This window comes from Orbicella franksi, chromosome 2 (genome assembly GCF_964199315.1).
Source record: "Orbicella franksi chromosome 2, jaOrbFran1.1, whole genome shotgun sequence".
Classification (NCBI taxonomy): domain Eukaryota; kingdom Metazoa; phylum Cnidaria; class Anthozoa; order Scleractinia; family Merulinidae; genus Orbicella; species Orbicella franksi.
Window position 1 is genome coordinate 18,031,168 of NC_138146.1, and position 24,673 is coordinate 18,055,840.

A 24,673-nucleotide genomic window follows, 5' to 3' on the forward strand; every position below is an offset into this window, starting at 1 on the left:
CTTTGCCATACATGTATATATATATTGAAGTTGATACACTAAGTTATCAGTGGCTTTGCGATTTTGTCAATTTTCCACATCGTTCCTGATTCACCCTTTCGTGATTTGATGACAGTCCACTGTTTCCGTCGCTTCTCTTGTGCAGCCATTTATTAAAACATTGAGAAATGTGTCCAGTGCCAGCTTATGGTCACTTTGTTTCCTCCATTTTTGAATCTGAAATCAAAACCAATAAAACGAAATGTAATGACCTTTGCCATGCTTTGTATAAACCACCTTCAAATAATACCATTTCGTTGCGCCCGAATTGAACTGACTTGCCGCCCAGTCAACCTCAATTTTCCGTCTACTGGCGTGGTGGACTGTTCAAAACATACAGTAGAACGCCGCCTCACAGCCACCTCGTTAATACGGCCACTTTATTTTGGCCCACACAAAAGCTCACTCAGTCATTTTTTTTTTATGTAAAGAACCCCTTATGATAAGGCCACCCTGTTAATACAGCCAGACTTTTGTGGCCCGTTGGTGACCAAGTGTTTTGTGTTTTTCGAGACGCTAAAAGTCAATTACTCTTCCCCTGTCGTGCCCTCCCGTCCCTCCCTTTGTATCTCCTGCTCACGCCTTATCACTTTCTTAACTCTTCGTTTCCGATTTTCCGCCATCCTCTCTATTTATAACAAACACCGCGAGTCTATTTATGCAAACGTTACCAATAGACCATTTTACAGTTGTCTGCTCAGTGACCTGGCCTTTAAATGGCAGAGAGGCTGCAGGTGACCTTGTTTTGATAAAGACCTCACTGCTTTTGTTGTGTAAATCAAGTTGTTCCTTTGCTAACTAGTTGACATTTAAACTGATGAGAAAAACAGAGAGGTTTTTATCCAAGCAAGGTCACCTATAGCCTCGCTTGAGTTCATAGGTCAGTTAACTAAGAACACAACTGTCAAATGACCTATTAATGAGAATTAGTTTAGCAAAATTGATTGAAAGGGTAATTAACTGTCCTAGGACTACTATGTTTACCGTTGCCTTTGTCGCATTCATAAAGCAATAACCCTTTCTGGACGTCTAAGAGGCTAAGCTTTTCTCGTTGTCCTATACGTACTCCTTTAATTTTTGTGCGCAGCGTTTGCTCGCCCCTCTCTCGAGCAAAGAAGAAAGGACCATAGTGCATCACTGAATTATAATCGTATTTGACACCCAAGGAATCGATCGTCATGAATCTTTCCTTCCTGAAGTGAACTCTACATCCTGTAAACATGTACATACAAAGATAGTACTTCAGGTGGGATGAAACGAAAGAGCCTGGAAACATTGAACTATTATAAAGCTGGATTAATGTGCGAGAACGTGGCTATATTGGAAAAATGTATGGATTTTAGTTCTTCGCCTCCAGAGATTTTGCTCTTATTTATAACATGCTTGTTAGCAATCGTTATGTATAAATTTAAGGCAAGAAGGTCTTGTAATTTCGCTGTCATTTCACACAACCCGAGAACCCGGAATAGGCTTACAATTTAGTGCAACGATTGCAATTCTCAGCAATCTTCTCTCATATATTTGCGGTTGCAATGTGATGTAAAGGAGAAAACCAAACCCGAGGCAATACAGGTAACAGTTTTAATTTGTGCGTCTTCTTGGATAAGTAGTCAAAGAGCTTTTGGGCGTCAAATGCAAAATGACTTTTATTTTATAGATTTTAATCCTAGTGACCTCGATTTGCTTCTAGCGAAACTGATTTACAATTAGTTGTCATAGAAAAAGCGCTAGTTTCAGTGCTAACGTCGTTTATAGTTATCCTATTAATTCTAAGAGTTGAGAGAGCCAATAAGAGTGCCCAAGAGTTTCTCTTTTTTCTTTCTTTTCTTTCTTTCTTTCTTTTTTTTTTTTGTGTACTGGAGTTCCTTCCTCGGCAAACTTCTCGCAGCTCCTCTCATTCTCGTTTGGCTCGGGATTTTTTCCCAGTTTTTCATCATCAACACACGTTATAACGATGATAACCAAATCAAACTGCTATTCTTGCGGCTACTTCTGTCAGAATTGTTCTGTCCCCTCTCGATCTGGTGAGGGTATTCGTTTCCTTCACTATGTACACATCCTGATTGGTACTACTAGTGAGCATGTTACTAGTGTGACACGAATCGCAAAAAACACCTTGTACTTTTACAGTGATTTTCAATATATGCGGTGCTTGATTAGCGAGTGACCAAAGTATGTCATCCTAAAAATAGCAATTACGAACATACCAGGCATAACGTTTTCCCAAACCACTGTGAGGTACTGATCTCGATCAGGTCGGTTGTGCTCGTGGTAGAAGCCAAGCGCATGCCCAATTTCGTGTAATATACTTCCTTTGCTACAGGTGATCGTCACGTTGCTTCCATATGGTGTGGGCGACCTGCACGACATGTCTGCATACTCAGTTCCAACAGAGCCCACAGAAATGACTTGACGACCTCCAATACGACCCATACTTGAGGAGCACCTAGAAGGGAATAATTATAAATTCATCATGAGGTGATTAAAAAAACAAATATTTCATTTGCACCATGAGACTGTGCAGAGCAGCTAGTTAAAGATGCAACTGGTGTAAAAGTTATCTAAACAATTTCCTCTGTTCTTGAACACTGCCGAAGCCACCAGCAGCTGATTGAATTGCTTTAGGGAGGTATGTGTTTTGTGTTAAAAAGAATCGGCCTGAGCCGATTCTACACATACCATTTCTACACATACCCTCCCTCATATGCAAACTCGATATAATCGTCCTCGTTCTGCCTCTCTTTGAAAACGAGGCACAACCTGTCTTGCCATTCCTTAATAGCTGCGCGAATATTCAACAGAGTCGCTTCCCCTGCAATGAGAGAAAAAAAAAAAAAAACGATTGTACAAAAAATAAGGTTAACCCCATTATTATAATTTCTTCATGATCATTTTGAATAATAATCTGCCTATTCTGTTTTGGCCAGAAAACCTCAAAATAGATTGCTTAGGAAATAAACTTGCATTGACTGATTATAAGATTTTGGGATTCTATTAATGTTCTTAAGACGAGACTAACTATTGCAGGATACCCCTCTTGCTTATTCCATTTTCAGCTCTATTTCTGGAGTGTTAGTATCGGTCAGCGCAGGGAGATGTTTTATCGAGCTATCGCGTCTCAAAACGCGCTACTTCCAGCTGAAAGCAATCCGGGTTGGAGATATGACATTAACGTACATTGTTATATCCTCAGTTACCATTGATTTTATCTCTATTTAGCTAAATAGTGAGTTACCTTTCACTGGAAATGTTTTATCCGTGTCAGTTTCTTGAAAACTTCACACATCACAACACCAACAACATCAACAACATCCCGACAACAACAACAAAAACAACAACAACAACACAAGAACTCAATTTACCGTGACATACTGAAACCGTGACGTCTTTCATAGTGTTTATCAGATGCAGTTGAAGAAATCAAAGTTAATTTACTGACCTAAATAGCTAAATTGATTTCTTCTTTATATATCTGGAAATAATTAGTTCTTCTTACGCATCCTTGTGGTTATGGAGTATGGAACTGTGTTGTTGGGCCATAGTTGTCGAAAGCCAGTGGGCGCCAAATCCTTGCCCTGTGAGTTACCGTCTTGCCAAATGTTTTGAATATTTTTTCTTTGCTCCTCTGTCAGTACCATATCACCTTCAAAGTATTCCTTTCCAAGGTTCAACTCTCCAAATGTTTCTTGTCCACCCATCAGCATATGCCAACAAGAATAAGACATAGACATGAACTCAGCTTAAGCAGCGGAGACAGTTTTTGTACTGAGGTACCTGTATGGAACTTTTAGAAAAACTTCAAAACCAATTTATTACTCTGATTGTCTTGTTTCATTTAATTTTTTTCTGAGTTGACCTAGGCTGAGAAGCTCTTTTATTCCTTGCCTGGCAGCTAGGGGTACTCATTTTAGAGTGTATCTTAGTTTCAGACTAAAGCCGGTACATTTGAAAATAAGGCGATAGATGGAGAATAGACTAAAAGGCCACGGACAAAAATGCTATAAAAGGTCGACCACCGACCGACCGACTAGAAGGCCGACCTACCGACCGACCAAACGAAGGAACGAATAAACCAATGAATGAACAAAAGAACGTCGAACGCTCCCAAAAGAGTTACTGGCTAGCGATCCACAGCCCAAAGTTTTCTTTTTTCTGCAGCCTGCTTGAGGTATTGATGAAAAGTGTGTAAAAGTGGTACGGCAAATTTTAGACTTCAGCTAAGTGGCACCCCTCCCCGCCTTCTTCTTCAAAGTCATTTTCCACGTCTAATCAATAAACGAACGAGGAAACGCATACATGACTATGGGCGGACGGTGGACGAGATCTTGACGGATAGTACACTAGTCTGTGGATGCCCGGACACCGTTGATGGATATATACTGGCAGGTGGATAGACCGACAGTTTAATATGTACGAATATAATTAATAGACCGACAGAAAGATATGGATATTAGATGTTCTTAGTAAGAAAAATCGAATATTAGGAGTCTTGGTGTTTATACTTTTCTAACCTCGCATTTGTTGGTCATACAGCTCAAACATCATGGGATCCGATTCTTCAATATCTTGATCGATGTCTGAAATATCGAAGAGAATTGTAAATAAAACTGAGGATAAAGAATATCATACAATTTTTTGGCTAATGAATTGGAAAGTACCCGGGGATAAAAGAAAGCCTTTCCATGATGGGAGAAACCGTTTCTATAACCTCGGTTTTCAAGCTTGAATTAGTCAAACTTACCATCTTTTACTATGGAAGCCAGTACGGTGCAAATTAACACAGAGGACACTACTGCAGTGGTTAAATGTAGTGTCATTGTTTCACAACATGGAAGCAAGTGCGGTACAAATTGACTCCGTACATAGAAGAAAATTGAGGACTATCTTCTTGATATTGATATCATATATTTCACTGTTAACGAGACTGCACATGGCAGACTTGAGGGGATGCATATAAATGGGAGTTCTGGTACCTGATTGAAAAGCTGTCAGTTCATTTGAAAATTAAATCGTGATAACCAAATACAGGAAACGAAACAATCTAGTGAATCTAGCGGCACTCAAGAGCTTTTGAAAAACAGAACTGGTATCAAAATTAATTTCTAGAGCCGCGCTTAATTTTCATTCTTACATGTACAAGCAGTGTTTCAGGTCATATTCTAACACCGACGGATTTAAAGAGCACACAATGCTTTACTTAAATTCTTGTAGATTCTTTATCGTTTTTCTTAACGTAAACTCCTTTTGTTTCGATTAATAATTATTGCCATTGTTCTAATTTCATTGCAAGAACGAGTTCTTCTTTTTGTCGTACAGGTGTTACAAAGCGTTTCATTTGCATAGCACAAAAATAGTGCATCTCTGTTTCGCTTGGTGGTTACTGGATCCGGCCAGTGGGTGGATGGTGAAGTATATGCCTCTTCCGTTGGGGAATCAGATTTTTTTTTCTTTTTCATCCCACACCCAAACAGCCAATTTGTTTATTTTAAAGTGGCTATTAGATTTCCAGAACAATCATGGCAAATAAATTTATCAACCAAGCATTCAACGGCAAATCATTGGGTCTTGCCTTTTCAAACCTGTCAGTCAAAGTCTGATTCTGGAAAGATTGAAAATTTTAGCCCACTGATCAGGACCTGGGTCAGGTCTGACTGTATTCTGGAAATTAACTTGGCAATTTCTAGCTGGGAGTAGCTGGGTACCTCATCTGCAACTGGCAAATTAGATATGAATTGCATTAGAACTTGCGCAAAGGCCACTCAATACTGTAGACCGCGTGCCACGATCTCGTGTACTCTATGAATTATCAGAGCGAGATGAAAAGTTGGTCGTCAGCCTCTTTGATTGGTCACTTTTGTCTTCCTGAGAACCTCGAACGCACAGAACAATTCTGATCACACTACAGATAGTTTACCTAAATCACAAAGGTTTCAAATGGTAAACCTGTTTTTGAGAGACAGTTACAATAGCAGCTAAGGTCGTCCTTCGATATTTCTCGAAGACTGATTCTGCTAATTCTTTGTTTGCTGATAGACGTGTTAAATAGAGATTGACCAAAGAACAGGTACTAATTAAGGCATCTTAAAGCGTATCAGTAATCCTTTTATCTAAGGATCATCATTTCGAATTCTCTGTTGGTTTACAGAAGTGGTGGAAAGCTATCTCATGCATAGCGTTAGTTTCAGTAGTTCAAATTAAAATTCATAGCCTGGGTATCTGGCTTTTCTAAAGAAAGGCGGCAGGGGAAGGAAAAAAGAAGAGGGAAAGAAAGAAACGCCGTTTTCCTCTTCTTTCCTCCTGCACTCTCGCCTCTCTGTTGTGAAGGTCGATACTCAGGCTATTAGTAAAGTTCATTAATGGCAAGTCATATCAGCAACATCTTAACAGCCTTCCCAAGTACTTTTGTCATCTGTTGTGGCCGAACAAAGTCTTTTGCAGTCTGGATCCTATTCCCTACTGCTGCAAAGGGTACTATCTGGCTTCTAAAATACGTTATTTTTCTGATGAATCTCGTAGAACCCGCCTACAGAGAAGGAGCCGTTTACATGAACAATCTACTTTTTAGTGATCACTGCTCCTAATTTTAATCAATTGATTATTTTAACTCTATATAATGAAATGCTTTTCCGTTATGAGCGGTAGCCAAGAATGAAAGTAAAATGTAAGTATACCCGAAATACATTACCCAGATTCAGCGGGAAACTATCACTGAAAGATTCCAATTATAAGAAATATACAAGAATTTAAATTCAGTAGCTTTTAATTACACTGAGCGCGAAATACACTTCACAACAAACAAAAGATACTTCAAAATGTCAGTCCATGCTCTGAAGGCAACTTCTAAACTAGCTTATTGTAATTAATAGTGAAACAGATTGGAACTACCCACTGTGGAATCTACTGGTCTCTTTCTCTTCTTGTCTAGTGAGTAAATAATAGAAGCATAACCTCAATAAACAGCACAAAAGTGAGACCGGATTAAACTGTATCCTCACCAATTCGTTGGTCTGTCCATTATTCTCTTATTTGTTTGTATTTGTTTGTATTTGATATAGGTGCATTTATAACTAGCCTTAAACAAATTAAATTATATATCTATAAATAAATGAGATGCGTTATATACCAATCAGTTACTACTGACTAGAGTCAGTTAAATCCTTTCTGTAAGAGAGGCGTGTTGTAAAGTTTTTACGTATTGTGTGCCAGACGACTTGTCCAAATTCACTGTTTTTCTAAAAGCGTTGGCACGACGTAAATACGCTGGCTGGTGTGCTTCTGACTGTTTTAACCAGTCCCAAATTCGCTTTTTGGTTTCTTTGTATGTTGGATCTCGGTATTCCTCGGGTAACTTACATTTTACTTCTATTCGAAGGTCTTGTTTGGTGCATGTAACCAGTCCGGCTTTGTTCTCCACAATCCCTTCGTTTTCCTTATGTGTTGTTAAACCACTAGCGGCACCGTTCTTGATAGCTATGTTTCCACCTCGCGCGTTACTGTACATTGGTGGAAGTTTTGTCAGAGGGCGAATTTGAGACACCTTTTTCCCGGATTCCGTTAGTGGCTGGTTGCTCGAGAACATTGTAAACTCACAAATAGATGGAAGTGTAGGGAAAGCAATTATTTCTTTGCTGGTAGTGCGAGTTTCAGCTTGTTCCAAATCTGTTTCCGGCAAGGCAAATTCGACACGTAATGGTCTCGCATTCGACGATTGTTTGATGTGCAATAAATCTCCTTCCGCGCACGGTGTAGAGTAGAATGAAAAATTCCCTAATTCCTGTCCTGTTTTCTTTGGAAGTTTACTCTCTGGCGACATCATTCAATCATAAACCAGTAGTCATTGCTGAAGCCCCAACGATACAAGTGTTTGACCGACGCAAAATCAAACTGTACTTTTCTACTTGGTGACAAAGGAGGCGCAAACAATAGAGGCTGATCTCTAAGAAAACAGGATTAAAGGTGCTAACAATTTAGACAATGAACAATAGGCTGGTCCCACAGGAGCAAACTGTTTGTTGACAAAGTGAGAAAATTAATTAAACAACCAGTTCACCTCGCCATGAAAACGGCAGAGTTTGACTAAAAAGTCGATATGGTTTGATTTCAATTAGGTATAGGTTCTTTTACGAGAGAGTGATGTTAATATAACCCATGCATTGGACTGACTCAGAACGTAACGTTGGTCAGTGTCTGTTTGCTCACCTGTCACTTAAAAGATGTTTATAACAAGAAACTACTATTTTTGTTTTTGCGAAATTTTTTTATTATATTCAGAATTTATTTTCAACAAGTCCGACGAGAGGGGGCTGCCGAAACGAAATTTTGTACCAGAGAATTATTTTGTTTAAGATATTTTCATTATACTTTTCGCCACTCATACACAACGTCCCTACTTAACCGCTGGCTGCAATAAGTGCGGGTTCATTCTGCCACTTCAAAATGGAGAATGTGAGTTCCCCTGTGACAGCGTTGGGTTTTATACCCACGTTTTCTGCGAACCAGGAATCGGATGGCGATAAAACAAGCTTTGAAACGGCTGCATCGTCAGTGAATTGTTTTGCTGAGGTTGTTGTGACTCAAAATTACTCCGATATCTCAAGGTGTGTGTTTATATATTTGGTCTATTTGTTGGTTTTTAGCATAAATTATTTTGTTCTGTAGCTTTGCTAAACTGTATGAAAGGTTTTGCAAAGTATTAAGCTTAATGGTTTATTAGGGCAAATTAAATTGTAATATACTATTTTGATCTAAATTATTCGTCCGTCTTAAGGAGCAAAGGAAAACCAAAGAACATTTGTATGTACTAGAAACTTTTTGCCGACTAGCACCTGTAGAGTTACAGCCGTAGCTTATATTTTCTGTGAGCTTACATGTACTTAACAAATAAAGAAGCCTCGACTGTGCTCTGTTCTGTTGTAAAGCAAGCAGGAAGCGGTAGAGCACGAAAGAAGTGTAAGGGAAAACACGAGACGAAGTCGAGTGTTTTTCCCCACTTCTCGAGTGCTCTACCGCTTCCTAAGTGCTTTACAACGGAACAGAGCGCAGTCGAGGCTTCTTTATTTGCTTTATGATAAAGACTCCAATAATTTCCCCATGCATTCGGCTGAATTTTCAAACCAAACTTTATTTTCCAAGTGGCGTCAGCCGTGTTCTGTTCTCTGATAAAGCACGCTAAAATAAGCCAATCACAATCCTTGTTAGAATTTTTCAAGTTATTTGATTGGCTAACAAAGCGACAGCTGTCAATCACAAACTGGACTTCATTTAAGCTTCGGTTTCGAGTAGTTTCGAGCGGCTTTCGAGAGAAGAACAATGCCTTCAAAGTTTGCTTTTTAGTTAATTTTCTAATAAGAATCTAAAGACAGGTAAAGGTTTGTCAGTTCGGACGAATCTGGCCGTATTGTGGCCCATGAAAACCTGCACTTTTCCAACGAAGATTACGAAACCAGGAGCTCAAAGCTTGCAGATGAAAATGCGAAATGCTGAGTTGAATTTGAAAGGAGCTACAGTTATTTATGGCTTACAGCCGCTTGCAGCAAGATCGCCCGAACTACCGTAAAAAGGTAGACAGACTAAGAGGAGAATACCAGAGCAAGCTTTGAGCTGACCACTCTTCGGTTCACTTCGCTGAGATGACCAAAGAGCGAGCGTTACCACACTGCATGTAAGTGTTGTTTTGAGCAATTGAGCATTTTTACAAAAATAAAGCTTCTCATAAACAGAGACAGCTCAGTTGTTGTATCCTGTCATTGTTTTACTTTTTAAGTATAATCCGCCTTCGTAACAAATATAATGTCTTTTATCGAAGCACTGGTAAGGTTGAGAATTTGTTTATTTCGCTACGTGTTTTGTCGGCGGGAATCTAGCAAAACTTGTCATTTTAGTACAGTTTTCACACTACTGTTGCTAACAATGGTCTCTGTAAGCCATATTTACTGTAGACATAGAGCTCGTTTCCATTGCATTTGTCTGAATCACAGGGGCTGTTTAATTTGGGTCAAATTTGTCAAAATTCCGATGCAAACATTTGCAAGCCAGCTTACTGTGATCAACCCGTGCTCAACCCGTGCTCTGTTCTCTGATAAAGCATGCTATTTCAGCCAATCAGAGTGCACGTTATATGGAAACTTTATTATAAAACTATATTCAATGCAAGATTTGATTAAAAATAGAGTAACCTCAAGATGCTGTACATGTTTCATATTCAGTATTGGCTGGAGTTATGTACAATTGTTTTTCAGTCCTTTCATCCCAGTTTGGTGGAGTAGATGTAGTCACATTTTTAGTGAAGCTATATTGTGAAAGTCAAGTAATAAAAAAAAAACATTGTTTAGATCACTTCTGATGAAAATAAGAAATTGTAAGTGTAAGGATAGAGAGGCACACAAATACTTAATCATGGTCAATGATATAATCAACATAATAAAATTAATTTCCTTACAGAAAATAATTAAAACAATTCATTCAAAGACAATGAAATAGAAGAGCTAAACAGCATTTTTCAACCTACATGTATTAGCTAGTTCTAAACAGGTCTACATACTGTACACCTTTAACATGCAGCATAGACATGCCCCTCCAGTCATAAATTGTGTTTTCATTTAACTCCAGTTTTTTTTTTTTCTTTTGTTTCTTTGCTTTTTGTTTAAGGAGTGTTGCAATACCAGGCAACAGAGTAGCGACATTTGCTGTTAGTTCAAGTGGTGCTCTGGCCTGTCCAGGTATGCGTGCATGTAAATAAAAATTTGTTTTATTTTATGTTGTCCATCACAATTGGATATTTATATTTTCGCTACTTCTATGTACAGTGTATGTCTGACCTGACTGTGTTCAATTCATGTAGCTGGGATCCAGTCAAGTTCACTTATATGTTTATTGATTAATTTCATAATTAACTCCCTCCTCCCAAACAATAACACTAAAAGCCAACTCATAATTATTCAGTAAAGAACATCATATGCTGGTAAACACTTTAAGACTTGTAATTTCTCATTTGGATTATTGTGATGGCATTCTATATGGTATCCCCAAATGTCAAAGGGATAAGCTTCGACGGATTCAAATTACTGCAGCGTGCCTTGTGACAGGATCGAAAGGTTCAAGCCACATAACACCGCTATCAAAAGACTTGCACTGTCTCTCAGTTGAGCAGAGGATTGATTTTAAGATTCTACTTACAACTTATAAGATCTTGCATGACCAATTCGCTAACTAACTGAAACCTCTCATTAAGGAATACCATCCATCGCGTGATTTACGATCTACATCACGCTCGTCGCTTGTCAAATGGTTAAAATGGACACTTATGGTGCAAAGCCTTTTCTTTTGCCACACCTAATTATGGAACTCTATTATTCCAAAAGACATTAAGGAAGCTAATGCTGTGGAAAGTTTTAAAACTGAACTGAAGACCATTTTTTTTAAGGAAGTTTTACTGTTACTTTTCGTAAGTAATTGTTTAGTTATTTTAGTTAGTTATTTTTGTTCCATTTATTTAGTTAGTTATATATTGTTAGGTGTACTGAGTTAAGAAATGCACCCTACAAAAATGTAAATATTATTATTATTATTATTATTATTATTATTATTATTATAACTATTATATACATTACACATGTACAAGTCACCAACTGAGGTAAAATAAACACAAAATAACACAACTTTTATCCATACATACTAGTTATGCAATGCTTTTGAGTGGTATACCGTGGATTATCTTACAAGTCACTTGTATTCTTGGTATGCACACAAGCCTTTACACCGACCCTGAGGGAAAATGCTGGCCAACAATATTGTTTTGCGTTTAACTTAGCCTAAATTACATCTAGCCGCATTAAATAACTTAGAGCCCTTTGGGTTAATCCTTTTTTTGCTTAATGTGGCAATTCTTTTCCAAATTAAGGTGGAGTGCTCAATAGCCAAGTTGCAGTTGTCACAGTTCCCGAAAGCCAGCTGTTTGCTGTTCAGCAGTCTCAACAAGCTGATTCTGTCCAACAGGAAACTGACTTAACCAGTGAAGACGATGTTGCATCTGTCACAGGCAGTGCGTCAAATGTCAGTCATCCAAATGAACTGACAATAAATGTTACATTACAGCCTCACTCTGGTTCTTTGTCTGAAGATGGAGTGTTGCCTGAAGGGGCACCAAGCAGCACACCTGGTGATCCAAAGGTAACTTACAGTACATGTACTGAGTCATTTAGTTTAAGCCCCCTATGGGGCATTTTGTTTTAAATTTACTGATTAATAAATACATTATGGGTAGTGCACTGTCTCATGTACAGTACTGTACATGTACTGTGACTCCAAAATTCTGGTACAAACTACAACTGTAAGTCAGAATAACATGTACGTACTTGTACAGGCTAATCTGTTTTATCCTGATAATAACACTGTTATCAGACACAAATCAGTTTGTATTCATTCATTAGAAATACTTGTCTAGTGAATGAATTAAAAGACAGTGTTAATATTGAAGAAGAATTTATTCATCTGGTTGAAAAAGGTTAACTTATCGATGAATAATCTTTGATCTTAAGTGAATGGCATATACATGTATGCTGTAAACCTGCAATGTATACAGTACTTCCCAAGTGAACAAACAACTTCTGTTGAACTTCCACCAAAAATTCCTTGCACTTTTGTGCATGTGCAGGCTATCATGCAGAGAGTCCTGCTTTAATGACTTTATTTACTGAACAGATGTAAAATATTCATTTCCAAACCATTCGCTATTTTTGCCTTGAATTTTATGTTAATTTAGAAAAGGTTATCTATGAAATGAAAATAATACAGTCAAGTACATACAGATAGTATTGAACAGGATGCAACCTGCATATTTATTATTTAATTAAAATACAGTGCAACTTGTATTAGAGATGTTTTTAGGATGATTAGTACATGTAGTTATATTTTCTTAAACGTTGTAATGTGCAGCTGAAAATGTTATATTGATATCTGCACAATATAAGTTAATCATTATTATTATTATAATAAACAATTATTGGATGAAGTTTTGTGATATCCAGCATAATCAAGATCTCGGTAGTGGTTATCAGCCTCAGCCTTTGGCTTTGGCTGATAACCCTTGCCTTGACCTTGATTATTCTGGATATCACAAAAACCGAATCTAATAATTGTTTTATTAGACATTGAACAAAAAAAATGGAAGTCATTTTTTGCTTCTTCACTGACGGCAAGCAACACAAAGTGTGCGAACTTGACATGATTACCCTTTGAAATCATGCACCGCTGTCATACATGACATGATTATCGTGACCTTGAGTGTCCTTGACATGATTATTGTATAATCTGCAGTTACATGTATGACGTCACAGGCGTTGATTTCAAAAATTCACTGTATGCTTTCAGCCAATCAGAAAAGAGATAGTGAGTTCAATGTATAATAATATTGTTTATTCAATGACTGAGAAAATTACTTTATTGTGAATGGCCGAGAGCAGGCCAGTTTATCGTCAATTCTTAATTTGCACTGCAGATCAAAGTAACGTGCGTGCAATCTCAATCATATAATTTAAATTAGTAATTGTCTGGAAGCTCGAGTAATTAAGGATTTACACTATTTATGATATTTGAAAATTCTTTCAAATTGCACAGGCCTAAAGGCTTGAGCAATTTTGAGGGAGTTTTCAAATATCACTTACAGTGTTAAGTCCCTAATTGCACTTGCATTCATATGGTTACCTGTACAATTTTTTTTGTCTTTAATGTGCAGTTATTTATATGTGTAACTTATATTTTATAGCAGAAACGAAAAGGGGGTTGGCCAAAAGGGAAAAAACGAAAGAAGGAATTTGCAGATTTGAATAAACCAAAAGCCCCAATTACTGGGTGAGTTTATCAAATATTATTTTTATTTATTGAGTTTTTTTTTTTCCAAGCACAACCTTAACTGACATGTAATCACCTTTACATGTATACAGAATGTTGTGAGCCTGCAGTGGCTATCAATATACATACAGTATTAATAATGATTGCATGCATTCATTGTGTTGTGATGTACCACTGGAACTCTAAATACTGTACATGTGGAACATTGGTGTTTATAGTCCAATGGCACTGACAAATGCAATCAAACATTGTAGCCATTTATCCATTTCATAAAGTGTATACATGTACATTTTACTATTGATTGAGTGGATGTATTTTGTGCATGATCATGGCAGACAACATATGCCAGTGCACAAGCCATGTGATTACATTGTGCACATGTCATACATATGTCATATGTAGTAATAATGATAATGATAATAATAATAGTAATAATATTAATAATAGTAATGATAGTAATAATAGCAATGATAGCAATGATAGCAATGATAGCAATGATAGTAATCCAGGTGATCTGGTGACGTCATTGCGCGAGACTGGAGAGAAAATTTTATTGCCGTATCCCATAAGGCAGCCCGCGCGTAGTCGTGAGTATGCATTGGAATGATGGCGGTCACTGCCAGAGCGAGTGTTGATGCTTTTCAGAATTATTTTGTTTTGTCTTATACCGCGCTTGGAACTCGGAATTGTGCTGTTAATATGAGAAGTGTTGATTTGGACAGTTGGGAAGTGTCTTTCGACGGTGAATCTTTTCTACACTTGGATGGAAGCGATTTGAGTACTTGAATCGCACAACATGCAGCGCTGGCCGCATCGCATTGTAAGCTTGAAAATCACTTGGTGTTTTACTTCAATTTGCTTTTAATAGTGTACTTTCTATACAGTATTAAAGGAACTGCATTCCATCGATCTCTCGTTTGCTTTTATTTAGTCATTCATTTTATTATTGTCGTATGTCGGCCACAACACTAGTTCGGTCGACCATTCGATCAAACGCCCTCCAACTCAGTAAAGAAAAAAAATTTAATAGTCTGAATGGCACACGCCAGGAATTGCTAGAAAAGATTAGCCTGACCTTTAATAAATTTGGAGAGGTAGTTGTGGGCTTTGTTGACATTGAGAATTACATTACACTATTTCTAAGTCAGTCAGGTGTACAGAGTGCAGTTACAACACCAACCAACAGCATCATGATGGTTTCCCATGGCTGAAATGGTCACTCCATTTCACAGGGGAGAAAAGTGTCAGAGTGAAAATCATTCAGCCTTATAATTTACTGAGCACAGTGCAACAGTTGCTCTTTGGTTGGGAAATGATGACTATGACACTGTCCAAAAATGCGCAGGGGCAGTTTATGAACAGCTTACACAACTTCAAACAATCAAACATGCACTAACCCATTGACGTCTGAATGAAATTTTCCGCGACCCACCCCTAAACCATATGCGGAGTAACCACAGACACAAGATCAGGTTTCAAGACATCGTTTATTTAAAGCAGGACGTAACATGTCGATCAAAGTCGATCATCGAAAACGTAGTCGATAAGACGATAGTACTCGATATTTGTCGATAATTGTCAATCGACAAGTTAAATTTGTCGATAAAAGTCGATAAGCACAAGATTTTCAACTGATTATCGATTTTATCGACAAAAATGCAGACAAATGTTTCAATCAGCTACGAAATTCAAGTAACCAAAGCAATAATAGCTCCAATGACTTTTTTTATGCCGAGTGTAAACAGCTCTAAAGTAAATCTGTATGGCGATAAACTTAAATAAAAACCTGAACAACCAAGTGGTCTGTTATTCATTACAGAATAGAATGTTTAAATTACCTCGAGAAATGATCGATTAACAGTTTCAGCTGAACTAAAATTGTAAATCGAACCAACCTAATACCCAGGGTCTCTCTAGGCGGGGGAGATGAGAGATCCTGGGAACTCGAAGTCATGTTTCCTCGCGGGGACAGAACGGGCCAAAGTTTAGACTAGATGCGGGAAAAAATCGAGGCCAGCAAAGTAATTAAGAAGTAAAGTAAAGTAAATTGACATGTTATTTCATCAGTGTTTTTACTCAGTTCAATATTTGACAAATACAAGCTGCTACGACTCTCCTCCCTCTCCGCTAGGTTGGCTAAATTCGCCCAGTTTGTATGCCCCTTGCTTCTCCTTGCGCCTGTGACTGTTGTACCAGTCCGCAACCTACGTATGCCTACGCCATACATAGTTTTTTGTATTTCCGATACTTGTTGATTGAAATCGATCAAAATCGATCAAAATCGATCAAAATCAATCATAATCGAACAAAGTCGATAATCACAATAAATTGTGTGATCGACTTTTATCGATCTCCGATATTTGTCGATTGATTAGTATGGAAAACGATCGACAATGATCGATTTTTATCGACTATCGAAATAATCGACATGTTACGTCCCGTTTAAAGTTCAATAAATGAAGGGTCGAAATATTAAAAAATATTAACAAAAAGAACTCAACCTGATGTACAAAACTGGTGAGAAAACAAGAAATTATATTATTTCCTTACCGCACGACAAAATGTCCCACAGAAGCAGAGAAAATTGACTTTGCGAAAATGAGTTAATTATTGACTTTGGGGGACAAAACGAAACCAAATACAACCGAATTTCATTCTTGTAACGACTAACATTTGAGAAAACAACGAAAAATAAAAGCGAAGAACTCTTGTAAAATCAATCTGAAAACAAGAAATCGAGCAATTTCTTCGCCGCGCGACGAAATATGACGGCACTGGAAAGAAAGATGAAAGTTGTAAATCAAAAAGACGACAAAAACAAGCCAATTATTTTGAGATCAGTCGTATTTCAACTGTGTTAATTAGTGGCCATTTTGGTTCTTTTCCTAGCGGTTCTGTAGTAGCTTAATAAGACGCGGAAATATTTGAACGAAGCGAACAAAGAAAATAAACAAAGCGCCTGGAGGTCGCCGTACATTAAATATGCAGAAATCCAGCGTGCAAGTTACTGTTCACTTTTAAAACCTAAAATTCCCAAATACAGGGAACCAAATGAAAGAAATGCGAAAGGAAGGTCAATAACAATAGATTTTCATTCACGCTGAGGCGAAAAAACATATTTAAAAGCAAAAAATTGTTCAAAATTTTGCACACGTGCTTCGCTGCATGACCACATGTTCAGATTATTCTTTACGCTAACGCAAAAGCTTGAGTTTTTACCGACCGCTTTTCCAGACATTTTAACGCCTGTAGCTTTACCAATCGTTCCAAAAGTTGAATTCAACTTCGAAGTAATAATGTACATTACCATTTTTGTTTCTTAAGTCCGAAAAGCTGCTTTAAATCTGCGATCTGAAAGCGCTCTGATCTTCATGTTTTCGCGGCGGTTGTAGGAAGAAAACCTTCTTCACCAGAAAGTTCTACGGACTCTGTACTACTTCATCCTCCATACTGAGGCCACCTAAACATTGATTTGTATTTTTCCTTTCTATTTTAAAGCCCAAAGCAGTAATTTATCCCTGTTAGGAGTGAAAACAAGACCTTGGAAGTTTTTAGATTTGTCCCCCAAACGCGCCATGATTACCTGCACTTTTCGAGCGCACGATTTTAAGAAGAAAAACCGTCTTTCTTGACAGCAAGCGGCGGAAAATAGGTGGAGCAAACTTTACAAGTAGTAGGACACAAAAAACCTCATAGAATAAAACTATTGTTGGCCTGTGGAAGAGAGCCTGGAACAACGAAGCTGCGAGAAATGTTGAACAAAGTCTCGCAACTGATGGAGGACTTGCTATTGTTTACGATCTCTGCGACGACACCAATGAGAATCCGGAGGAAAGATATCCGATTGTACAAGATCCATCTTTAGTTCGAGCAGCACAGATGGCTTCCTTACGTCTTCTGCACACAGTTCCTTCAACCAACAAAGCTGAATACGCCATCAAAATGTATGGATCAATGAAAAGAAGGTTCAACCACCTCTTGCGGGAGAGAACATGTCATGTGCCCATGCAGAAGGCCCACAAGCCAACTCACTGACTTTGTTGGTCTAGATAATCGAGTACTGAACTTTTCTTAGTTTAAAAATCTTTAAGAATACTCTGTAATAAAGTTATAACTCCACTCACAACCAAAGCATGATGAGAAAAAAAGCCTTCCGACTGAAAACTGCCATGTTTATCCTCACAGCGCTATCGATGTGTCGATGGACTACATGCCGAAGGACAGAACAAGCTCTACTAGGCGCGCAAAGAATTCTGTGCGGCTTTAAAAATAATTTCTCCTTGAAGATGATTGGTTAATTATTTACGGTCAGATCACCTGGATGATAGTAATGATACAGGTAGTAATGATGGTAATGATGGTAATGATAGTAATGATGGTAATGATGGTAATGATAGTAATGATAGTAATGATAGTAATGATAGTAATGATAATAATGATAATAATGATAATAATGATAATAATGATAATAATAATAATAATAATAATAATAATAATAATGGTAATGGTAATAATGGTAATAATAATAGTTTATTTATATAGTGCACACATCCATTATTTGCCCAAGGCGCTATGCCAGACTATCCCTACAAACTAAAATGTTACTCTAAGAAACTTAAAAACTAAAAAACTAGGAAAATACCCCCCTCCCAAAAACAAAAAAAATAAAAAAATAAAAAAATAAAGAAAAGAATCTAAAAAAATAAATAAAGAAAGAAAAATATGATAGTTATTCTTAAAAAAATTAGTAAGAAGTAAGGGCTTGAGTTTTTTTCTTAAATAATAAAACTGTACTGAATTGATGTATTTCCAAAGGATCTATTTCCAAGTAGCTTGATATGGGGCAAGATCTGTAGAAAAACTGACAGAAGCTAATGAAGTTGACAATGAGTTAGTGCAAAAAAAGAGTCTAGGTTTCTGGATGGTTTGTGACGTCATGTTGGATAGCATCAAGTCCCAAGAGTTCCTGTCACTGTTATTTCAGTGGTGGTGAGGAGCTTTCGTCAACAAAAAACAAACAAATGAAAGTTGGCAAAGCAATGCGATCATCAAGCAAGTAGAATAAAAACATGAAGCTTTGAGATGTTCCTGAAGTGAAGATTCACCAATCTTTCATTACGCAGTCAACTTCATTCGGCATTGCTGGAGTGGGATTTAAAGCTTCTTTTTAAGGCAAAAAAGCATCAGAATCCATTTCTTTTGGTTTGAATACTTTTTTAGATGTTATAGAGATACCAAAACCACAATAATCCCGTTGGCCATATGGACACTTTAACAAGCACAGAAATGTTACAAATCTCTTGATAACTTGATCCTTTGAGATTACAAGTAGTTGTGAGTAGTATTCAGTAGCATTCAGTAGCTTTTTTGTTTTACCTTGAAAATTATCAAATTATCACTGCAGAACTTTATAAACTGGGAAATCTCTAATATGCCATTTGATCAAAGTTTTCCTCTTAAGGTAACTTGTAAATCGGACCCAAAAGCAAATACTAAAACAAATACTATATTCAATAATTATAAAAGCAACAATGTTCTGCAATGCAACAACAATCTCACTCAATTGTGATAGTATATTTTCTATGCATTGCACAAGTAGTTTTCTATTTGTACATGTAAACAGTATTTTTTAAATGTAACTACTTTTTTCTGGCCTGAATTTTACCCAAAATGATTTTTTTGTATTTGGAAAGTGCATTGTTGATTATTGATATACCTGTGCAGGTATGTGAGATTTATCAACAGTCGTCGAGCTGAAGTGAAGCAACAACATCCTAATTTACTGTTTCCTGAAATAACAAAGATACTTGGACTGGAGTGGAGTAATCTTCTTCAAGAGGAGAAGCAGGTAAGAAAAATTTATACCAATACATACATGAACTCACAAATATTAACAGACTGGTTATATAAAAAGGGTCTTTAAATAAGAAAATAACTGACTGAGCTTTTGTTCAGGTTAGAATAAAGTGTTCATAAAAAAAAGGGTGGGGGGTTCCACTGCACATCTACGTCCTTTACGAACATAAACAATTGTGTGTTAAATCATTTGATTATAAGTTATTGTTAATGCTATTGCTATTGCTGTCGCTATCGTTATCGTTATCATTATTTCTTTGTTTGTTTTTGCGATTTGTAATAAACATGTACAGTCAAACATCAAAAACATCACTGAATGTTCTGTGAGGGGCAGAGCTAGAGTTTACATAAATTCAAGGGTGCTCAAAGATCAGTACAAGGAATTCTGGTTTCAATTCTTCTGCACCAACTCAGCTCTGCATAGTAATTATTGTAAGAGGAGCCCACATGGATTGTTTTGATTGCACATGTAGAAATTAAAATGTGATGTGCCATGTGCCAACTGATTATCAGCAAAAAGCTATCAATTTAGGAATTAGGAAGGGTAATATTTATACAAAGTCAAGATTTTAAAGAAAACGACAGTACTTTTAAGTTTGAAAGAAATGTTTTGATAGATCTCATCTTCAGTTGATTGATGTACAAAGCCTTGGAAGTTGAATTTATAATAAGTAGAGAGATGCTAATTGTGATGAATAGTGACAACAAAATGAAGCAAAGCGTGAAAGGATTATAAGGATAGTTTTAGATTTACACGGCTTTGCTTCACTTTGTTGTCACTATTCATCACAATTAGCATTTCCCTACTTATTATAAATTCAATTCACAAGGCTTTGTACATGAATCAACTGAAGATAATAGTAGATGTAGGCTCTGTCGAGACATGTCTTTCAAACTTAAAAGTTTTGTCGTTTTCTTTAAATTCTTGACTTGCCTGCTATTATCAAGACCCTTTAATACAAAGTACAAGACAGTACTTTTGTGCTTAGGATTTGAGGTTAAAGTAGACCACCCATTTTTTCCTAGAATATTTAAAAATCCTTTGCTTTTCATTTTTGTTTTGGTTTTTTGAACCTAAAGAAATACCTGGATGAAGCAGAAGAAGACAAAAAACGCTACATTGAAGAGCTTAAAATTTACCAACAGTCTGAGCAATACCAGGCATTTATGAAAAGACAAAATGCTAAGAAAATCAAGACCATTGTGGGTAAGCCACAGTTAATATAAATTAGTCAGGAAATATTAATAGTGTGTTCCAAATCTAAGCTGGCGTTAGGTTGGGTTAGTCATTGATAACTGCAGTCGAACCATTATTAAGTGACCACCCTTGGGAATATCCAGAGGTGGTTAATGTTTTTCTTATTTGCAAAATACATAATTATTTACAATACAGTACTCTACTGTCTACAATTTGGTACGATCTCAATATCACTCTACTTTTAGAAACTATACTTACATTACTTTCAGAACAATACTAGGACAATGTACTTATTCTTACTCTACTTACATTTGTACGACACAATACTTACTCTGCTTGTAATACAATACAATATTCTACTCTATTTACAGTATGGTACAATACATTGTACTTGTACTTACTTTACTTTATTACAATTAAGTACAGTGCTCTCCACATGTAGTACAGTACAATATGTACTCTACTTACAATACGGCTCGATTCTTATTCTACTTTTAATAAGATACAATACTAACTCTATTTTGATACAACTCTTGTGACACAATATTTACTCTACTTACATTTCATTTCAATACGCTACAATACAATACACTACATGGTGTTGCATTACATGGCATTACATGACAGTACAATTCGATACATTAATAGCATGACGTGACATAACAGTCTGCTACAATTGCATTTCAAAGGGTAAATAGGAATACCCCCGTACTCATATAATAGACCATGCAGACAGTGCAGACTGAGTACTTGTTTTTCTTACTCTTGATTTTTGCATTTATTTTTGACTCGCATATTTTTTGGTTCTCTTCAATTATGTATCGGAGTGTTTGTTATCCACAGGCCGCGCGAACTCGGTGGTATGTGAATGTTGATGTTCTATAGATTTTGCAAGGCAAACTCCCTTTAATATGCTTAAATGAAGCTATTTTAAAATGTAGAAATAAACTTCACTTGTAATGTAATGTCACAGGTGACATGTGCATTTTCTACTCAAGGTGTGCAAAATGTAATTCCAAATGGCTGTTGGAACGTGACTGCGATCGCGCCAAAAAAGTATAACGCATGGAAAGATCACAGAAAACTGAATAGCATTTGAAATTCTTTGCGCAGCACGGTTGCCGTGATGAGTTGATGCGATGATTAATTTATCTGTCCATATGGCAGTTGTGTTTTCATGGCGATTTAGACTACGAGTGATCTCTGTTTCGCTTAGTCCATCGTGCGTGACGCATAAGAAAACCTCGAGGAAAAAATTTCATGCAAGGATTTTTTTCCTCGAGGTTTACGGTCACGCTTAACTAAGCAAAAGAGGAAATACTCCTAGTCTAATGGCGATTCTGTACTTTGTGAAGCAAAAGCGATTTGTGGGACAAGGTCGCTTGGAATCACCTTCCTTGCCTTTTTTTTATGAATCAGTTAAGAGGAGAATGAAGACTAAGAAAATCGAAAAAAAAAAAGACAAAAAAAAGACAAAACAAATAAAACCACAAACCCATCAAAAATTGATGCAATTTGCGCCCAGAATTTATGTAAGTTTGTTTTTATGCTTGATTATAGTATATTTAGGACCAGTAAAGGGAATTTCCCATAGAAAGTCCATTAATCGCGTGAATCAACAGTCAGATGTTGAGTTTGTGCCGCCTGTGGATAAATAACAAACATTAGGACATGTTGAACACTATTTTGTCACTAGAAACGAGAAAAGTGAGTCAAGTGTTAGAAAAAAAGTAATCGGTCTGCACGGTCTGCATGGTCTGCACGGTCTGCATGGTCTGCACGGTCTGCAATCTGCAGTCTGCACAGGGTCCGAAATTAACTTTTTTAGGCAGGCGCCAACTGACGACTGAAATTTTTTTTCAGTCGCCATATGGAAAAATGTGGTCGCCAAAAAGTGTCAATAAAATTTTTCCTTCGCAGCGAAACACAAACCAAAATTTTTGGTCGCCAGATGGAAAATTCTGCTCGCCAATTTTTCTTTTAAGAATCGGAACGAAGAGAACGCGTTTGGGGCCGCAATGATGGCGATTTTTCCGCTAACGATAAGATTAAATACAAACACGCTGATTATTTATACACCTACCACTGAAAAGCCACGACGAACGAATCGAATGACGGCCATATACGTAGTTTCGTGCGACTGCCAAATGTTTCAAGTCAATTTTATACCTTCTCTTGTCTCTACCTTTTGGAGCAGAAATGTACCCGACTGAAAACCGCCGTTTAGTTCTTTGCTCTATGTGCAAAACGATCTTTCCTTTCGCGTTCTGTCAAGAAGATCGATGGATCGCCATGTTGAATATCGAAATCTTCCACTAATTTCTTCGCGGATGTTCCGTCTCCACTTTGTAATAAATCACGGAAAGAGTTCAGGACATCTTTGGACACCACATCGCCTGAATAAATGTTCATGGCGAAAGAACGCACCTGGCCTTCTGCGCCCGCAATACGTATGTTATGGGAAACCGCTGGAAAAACATGGCGGCGAAGCTTCGCAGTGATCGTAGCTGTGAAACGTTGTGGTAGATTTATAATAACAGGAAAATCGGTTTTATACTTTAAAAGCGGCGGAAAGGTAAAAATTAAGTGACCAATTGGCGGGCGGCTTTGAATTTTATTTTAATCGATTTGGCTGAAAATCAAAGTTTGTGTAATTATCGTGGCTTGAAATAGTTAATCGCCCGCTGGCGACCAGCTGTGAAATTCTGGTCGCCAGTGCAAAATTTTTAGTCGCATTGGCGACCAGGAAAGCGCAATTTCGGACCCTGCTGCATGGTCTGCGTTTTGGGGAGACCGTAGCTCTTTTGCTCTTTCTTGGGAAAATAGTTCGTAGCAAGCCTTCTATGTAAACGTTTAAATTGAAAAATGATTAATTCGTGTACTTTCAATATTTTTCAGATAGGGTTAATTGCTTAGTGAACATAAAATCACGTCGGACAATCATAATAAACGTGTGTTTGAATGTTTTTCTGTTGTTTTTGTTTGTTTTTTTTTTTGTTTTTGTTTTTTTTTTTTTATCAGTCGTCCAATTCTATTTGGACTCTTATTTGTCTGCGTCTTTTCCAAACGAAACCGAACAGTCATTTGAGCTTCATTGCTTTTCCTTTACCTTAAATATTGACTATTAATTATTGGATAACTCCAAAGTGTATTTTGTACTGTAAATATTGCCTTGAATGCCATGCCAAAATTAAGTAACATAGTGGGTTTCTGAGAGTTCGTATTCAGGATATACAAATATTTATTTCCTTCGTTGCGACAATTTCAGGAGTAGATACTACTGAGGAAGTGCCGTCGAGCTTACTGTTGAGCGAACAAATGGTAAGTGAATGTGTGGTAGATTCTCTATACAACTTTTATTCTTTTGCCGCATTTGGATTAATGCTACATGCACGTGTACTCATACAATTTGAATCGACTACACGTTAATGTTTTTACTAGAATTGGTCAAGGTTCCAGACTGTCACTCTTGTAGCCTGCGATTTCCTCTCTTTCTTTCTTTCTCTAAAATGGCGCCGACGTCGAAGCTAGTCCTTGCCGCGAAACTTCTGAATATCACACTAGCTGCAAACCTAGTACTCCTGGCTAACGATGTGTCTTCAAATCCAGGGCCCGCAACATCACTGCCTTTCGAAGCGAAAGGTCTCCGGGCATTTCACATCAACATCTGTAGTCTGAGGAATAAGATGGACGAGTTGCGGCTGTTTTGTGACAAGTTCAAACCTCACGTCC

The 24,673-nt window shown here is 37.3% G+C and overlaps 3 protein-coding genes across 6 annotated transcripts in view; 1 reads left to right on the forward strand and 2 right to left on the reverse strand.

Annotated features, from left to right (window-relative positions):
* Positions 1-116: 116 nt before the first annotated feature.
* Positions 117-5,261, reverse strand: LOC145478420 (nematocyst expressed protein 6-like). The gene is made up of 7 exons (XM_081456448.1): positions 4,781-5,261; positions 4,551-4,616; positions 3,536-3,724; positions 2,734-2,851; positions 2,247-2,485; positions 1,024-1,251; positions 117-216 (listed from the first exon to the last, which is right to left on the reverse strand). The coding sequence occupies exons 1-7, from the start codon at positions 4,854-4,856 to the stop codon at positions 191-193; spliced, it is 942 nt and encodes a 313-aa protein (XP_081312574.1). The 5' UTR covers positions 4,857-5,261; the 3' UTR covers positions 117-190.
* Positions 5,262-5,947: 686 nt separating this feature from the next.
* On the reverse strand, positions 5,948-8,187 carry LOC145468523 (uncharacterized). Its single transcript, XM_081452263.1, has one exon. It carries the CDS (start codon positions 7,853-7,855, stop codon positions 7,190-7,192), a length of 666 nt encoding a protein of 221 aa, XP_081308389.1. The 5' UTR covers positions 7,856-8,187; the 3' UTR covers positions 5,948-7,189.
* Positions 8,188-8,475: 288 nt separating this feature from the next.
* Positions 8,476-24,673, forward strand: part of LOC145478407 (uncharacterized) — a 47,970-nt gene continuing 31,772 nt past the window's right edge. For all 4 annotated transcript variants that reach the window (XR_014048254.1, XR_014048252.1, XR_014048253.1 and 1 more), the window contains exons 1-7: positions 8,476-8,636; positions 10,687-10,757; positions 11,939-12,207; positions 13,802-13,887; positions 19,612-19,735; positions 20,824-20,950; positions 24,210-24,262. Coding sequence is in view for 1 of the 4 variants with exons in the window: in XM_081456427.1 (XP_081312553.1) it covers positions 8,476-8,636; positions 10,687-10,757; positions 11,939-12,207; positions 13,802-13,887; positions 19,612-19,735; positions 20,824-20,950; positions 24,210-24,262 (891 nt within the window). In the remaining 3 variants the exon portion in view is untranslated. The remainder of the gene's footprint in view (positions 8,637-10,686; positions 10,758-11,938; positions 12,208-13,801; positions 13,888-19,611; positions 19,736-20,823; positions 20,951-24,209; positions 24,263-24,673) is intronic.

Excerpts from the sequence above, each read along its gene's own strand:
- LOC145478420 (XM_081456448.1), bottom strand. The coding sequence starts at position 4,856 with ATGACACTACATTTAACCACTGCAGTAGTGTCCTCTGTGTTAATTTGC. Across the intron at positions 2,486-2,733 it reads GAGTTTGCATATGAGGGAGG|GTGCTCCTCAAGTATGGGTC; the intron begins GTATGTGTAGAA and ends ATTCCCTTCTAG. Across the intron at positions 217-1,023 it reads TGAATGCGACAAAGGCAACG|ATTCAAAAATGGAGGAAACA; the intron begins GTAAACATAGTA and ends TTTTGATTTCAG.
- LOC145468523 (XM_081452263.1), bottom strand. The coding sequence starts at position 7,855 with ATGATGTCGCCAGAGAGTAAACTTCCAAAGAAAACAGGACAGGAATTA.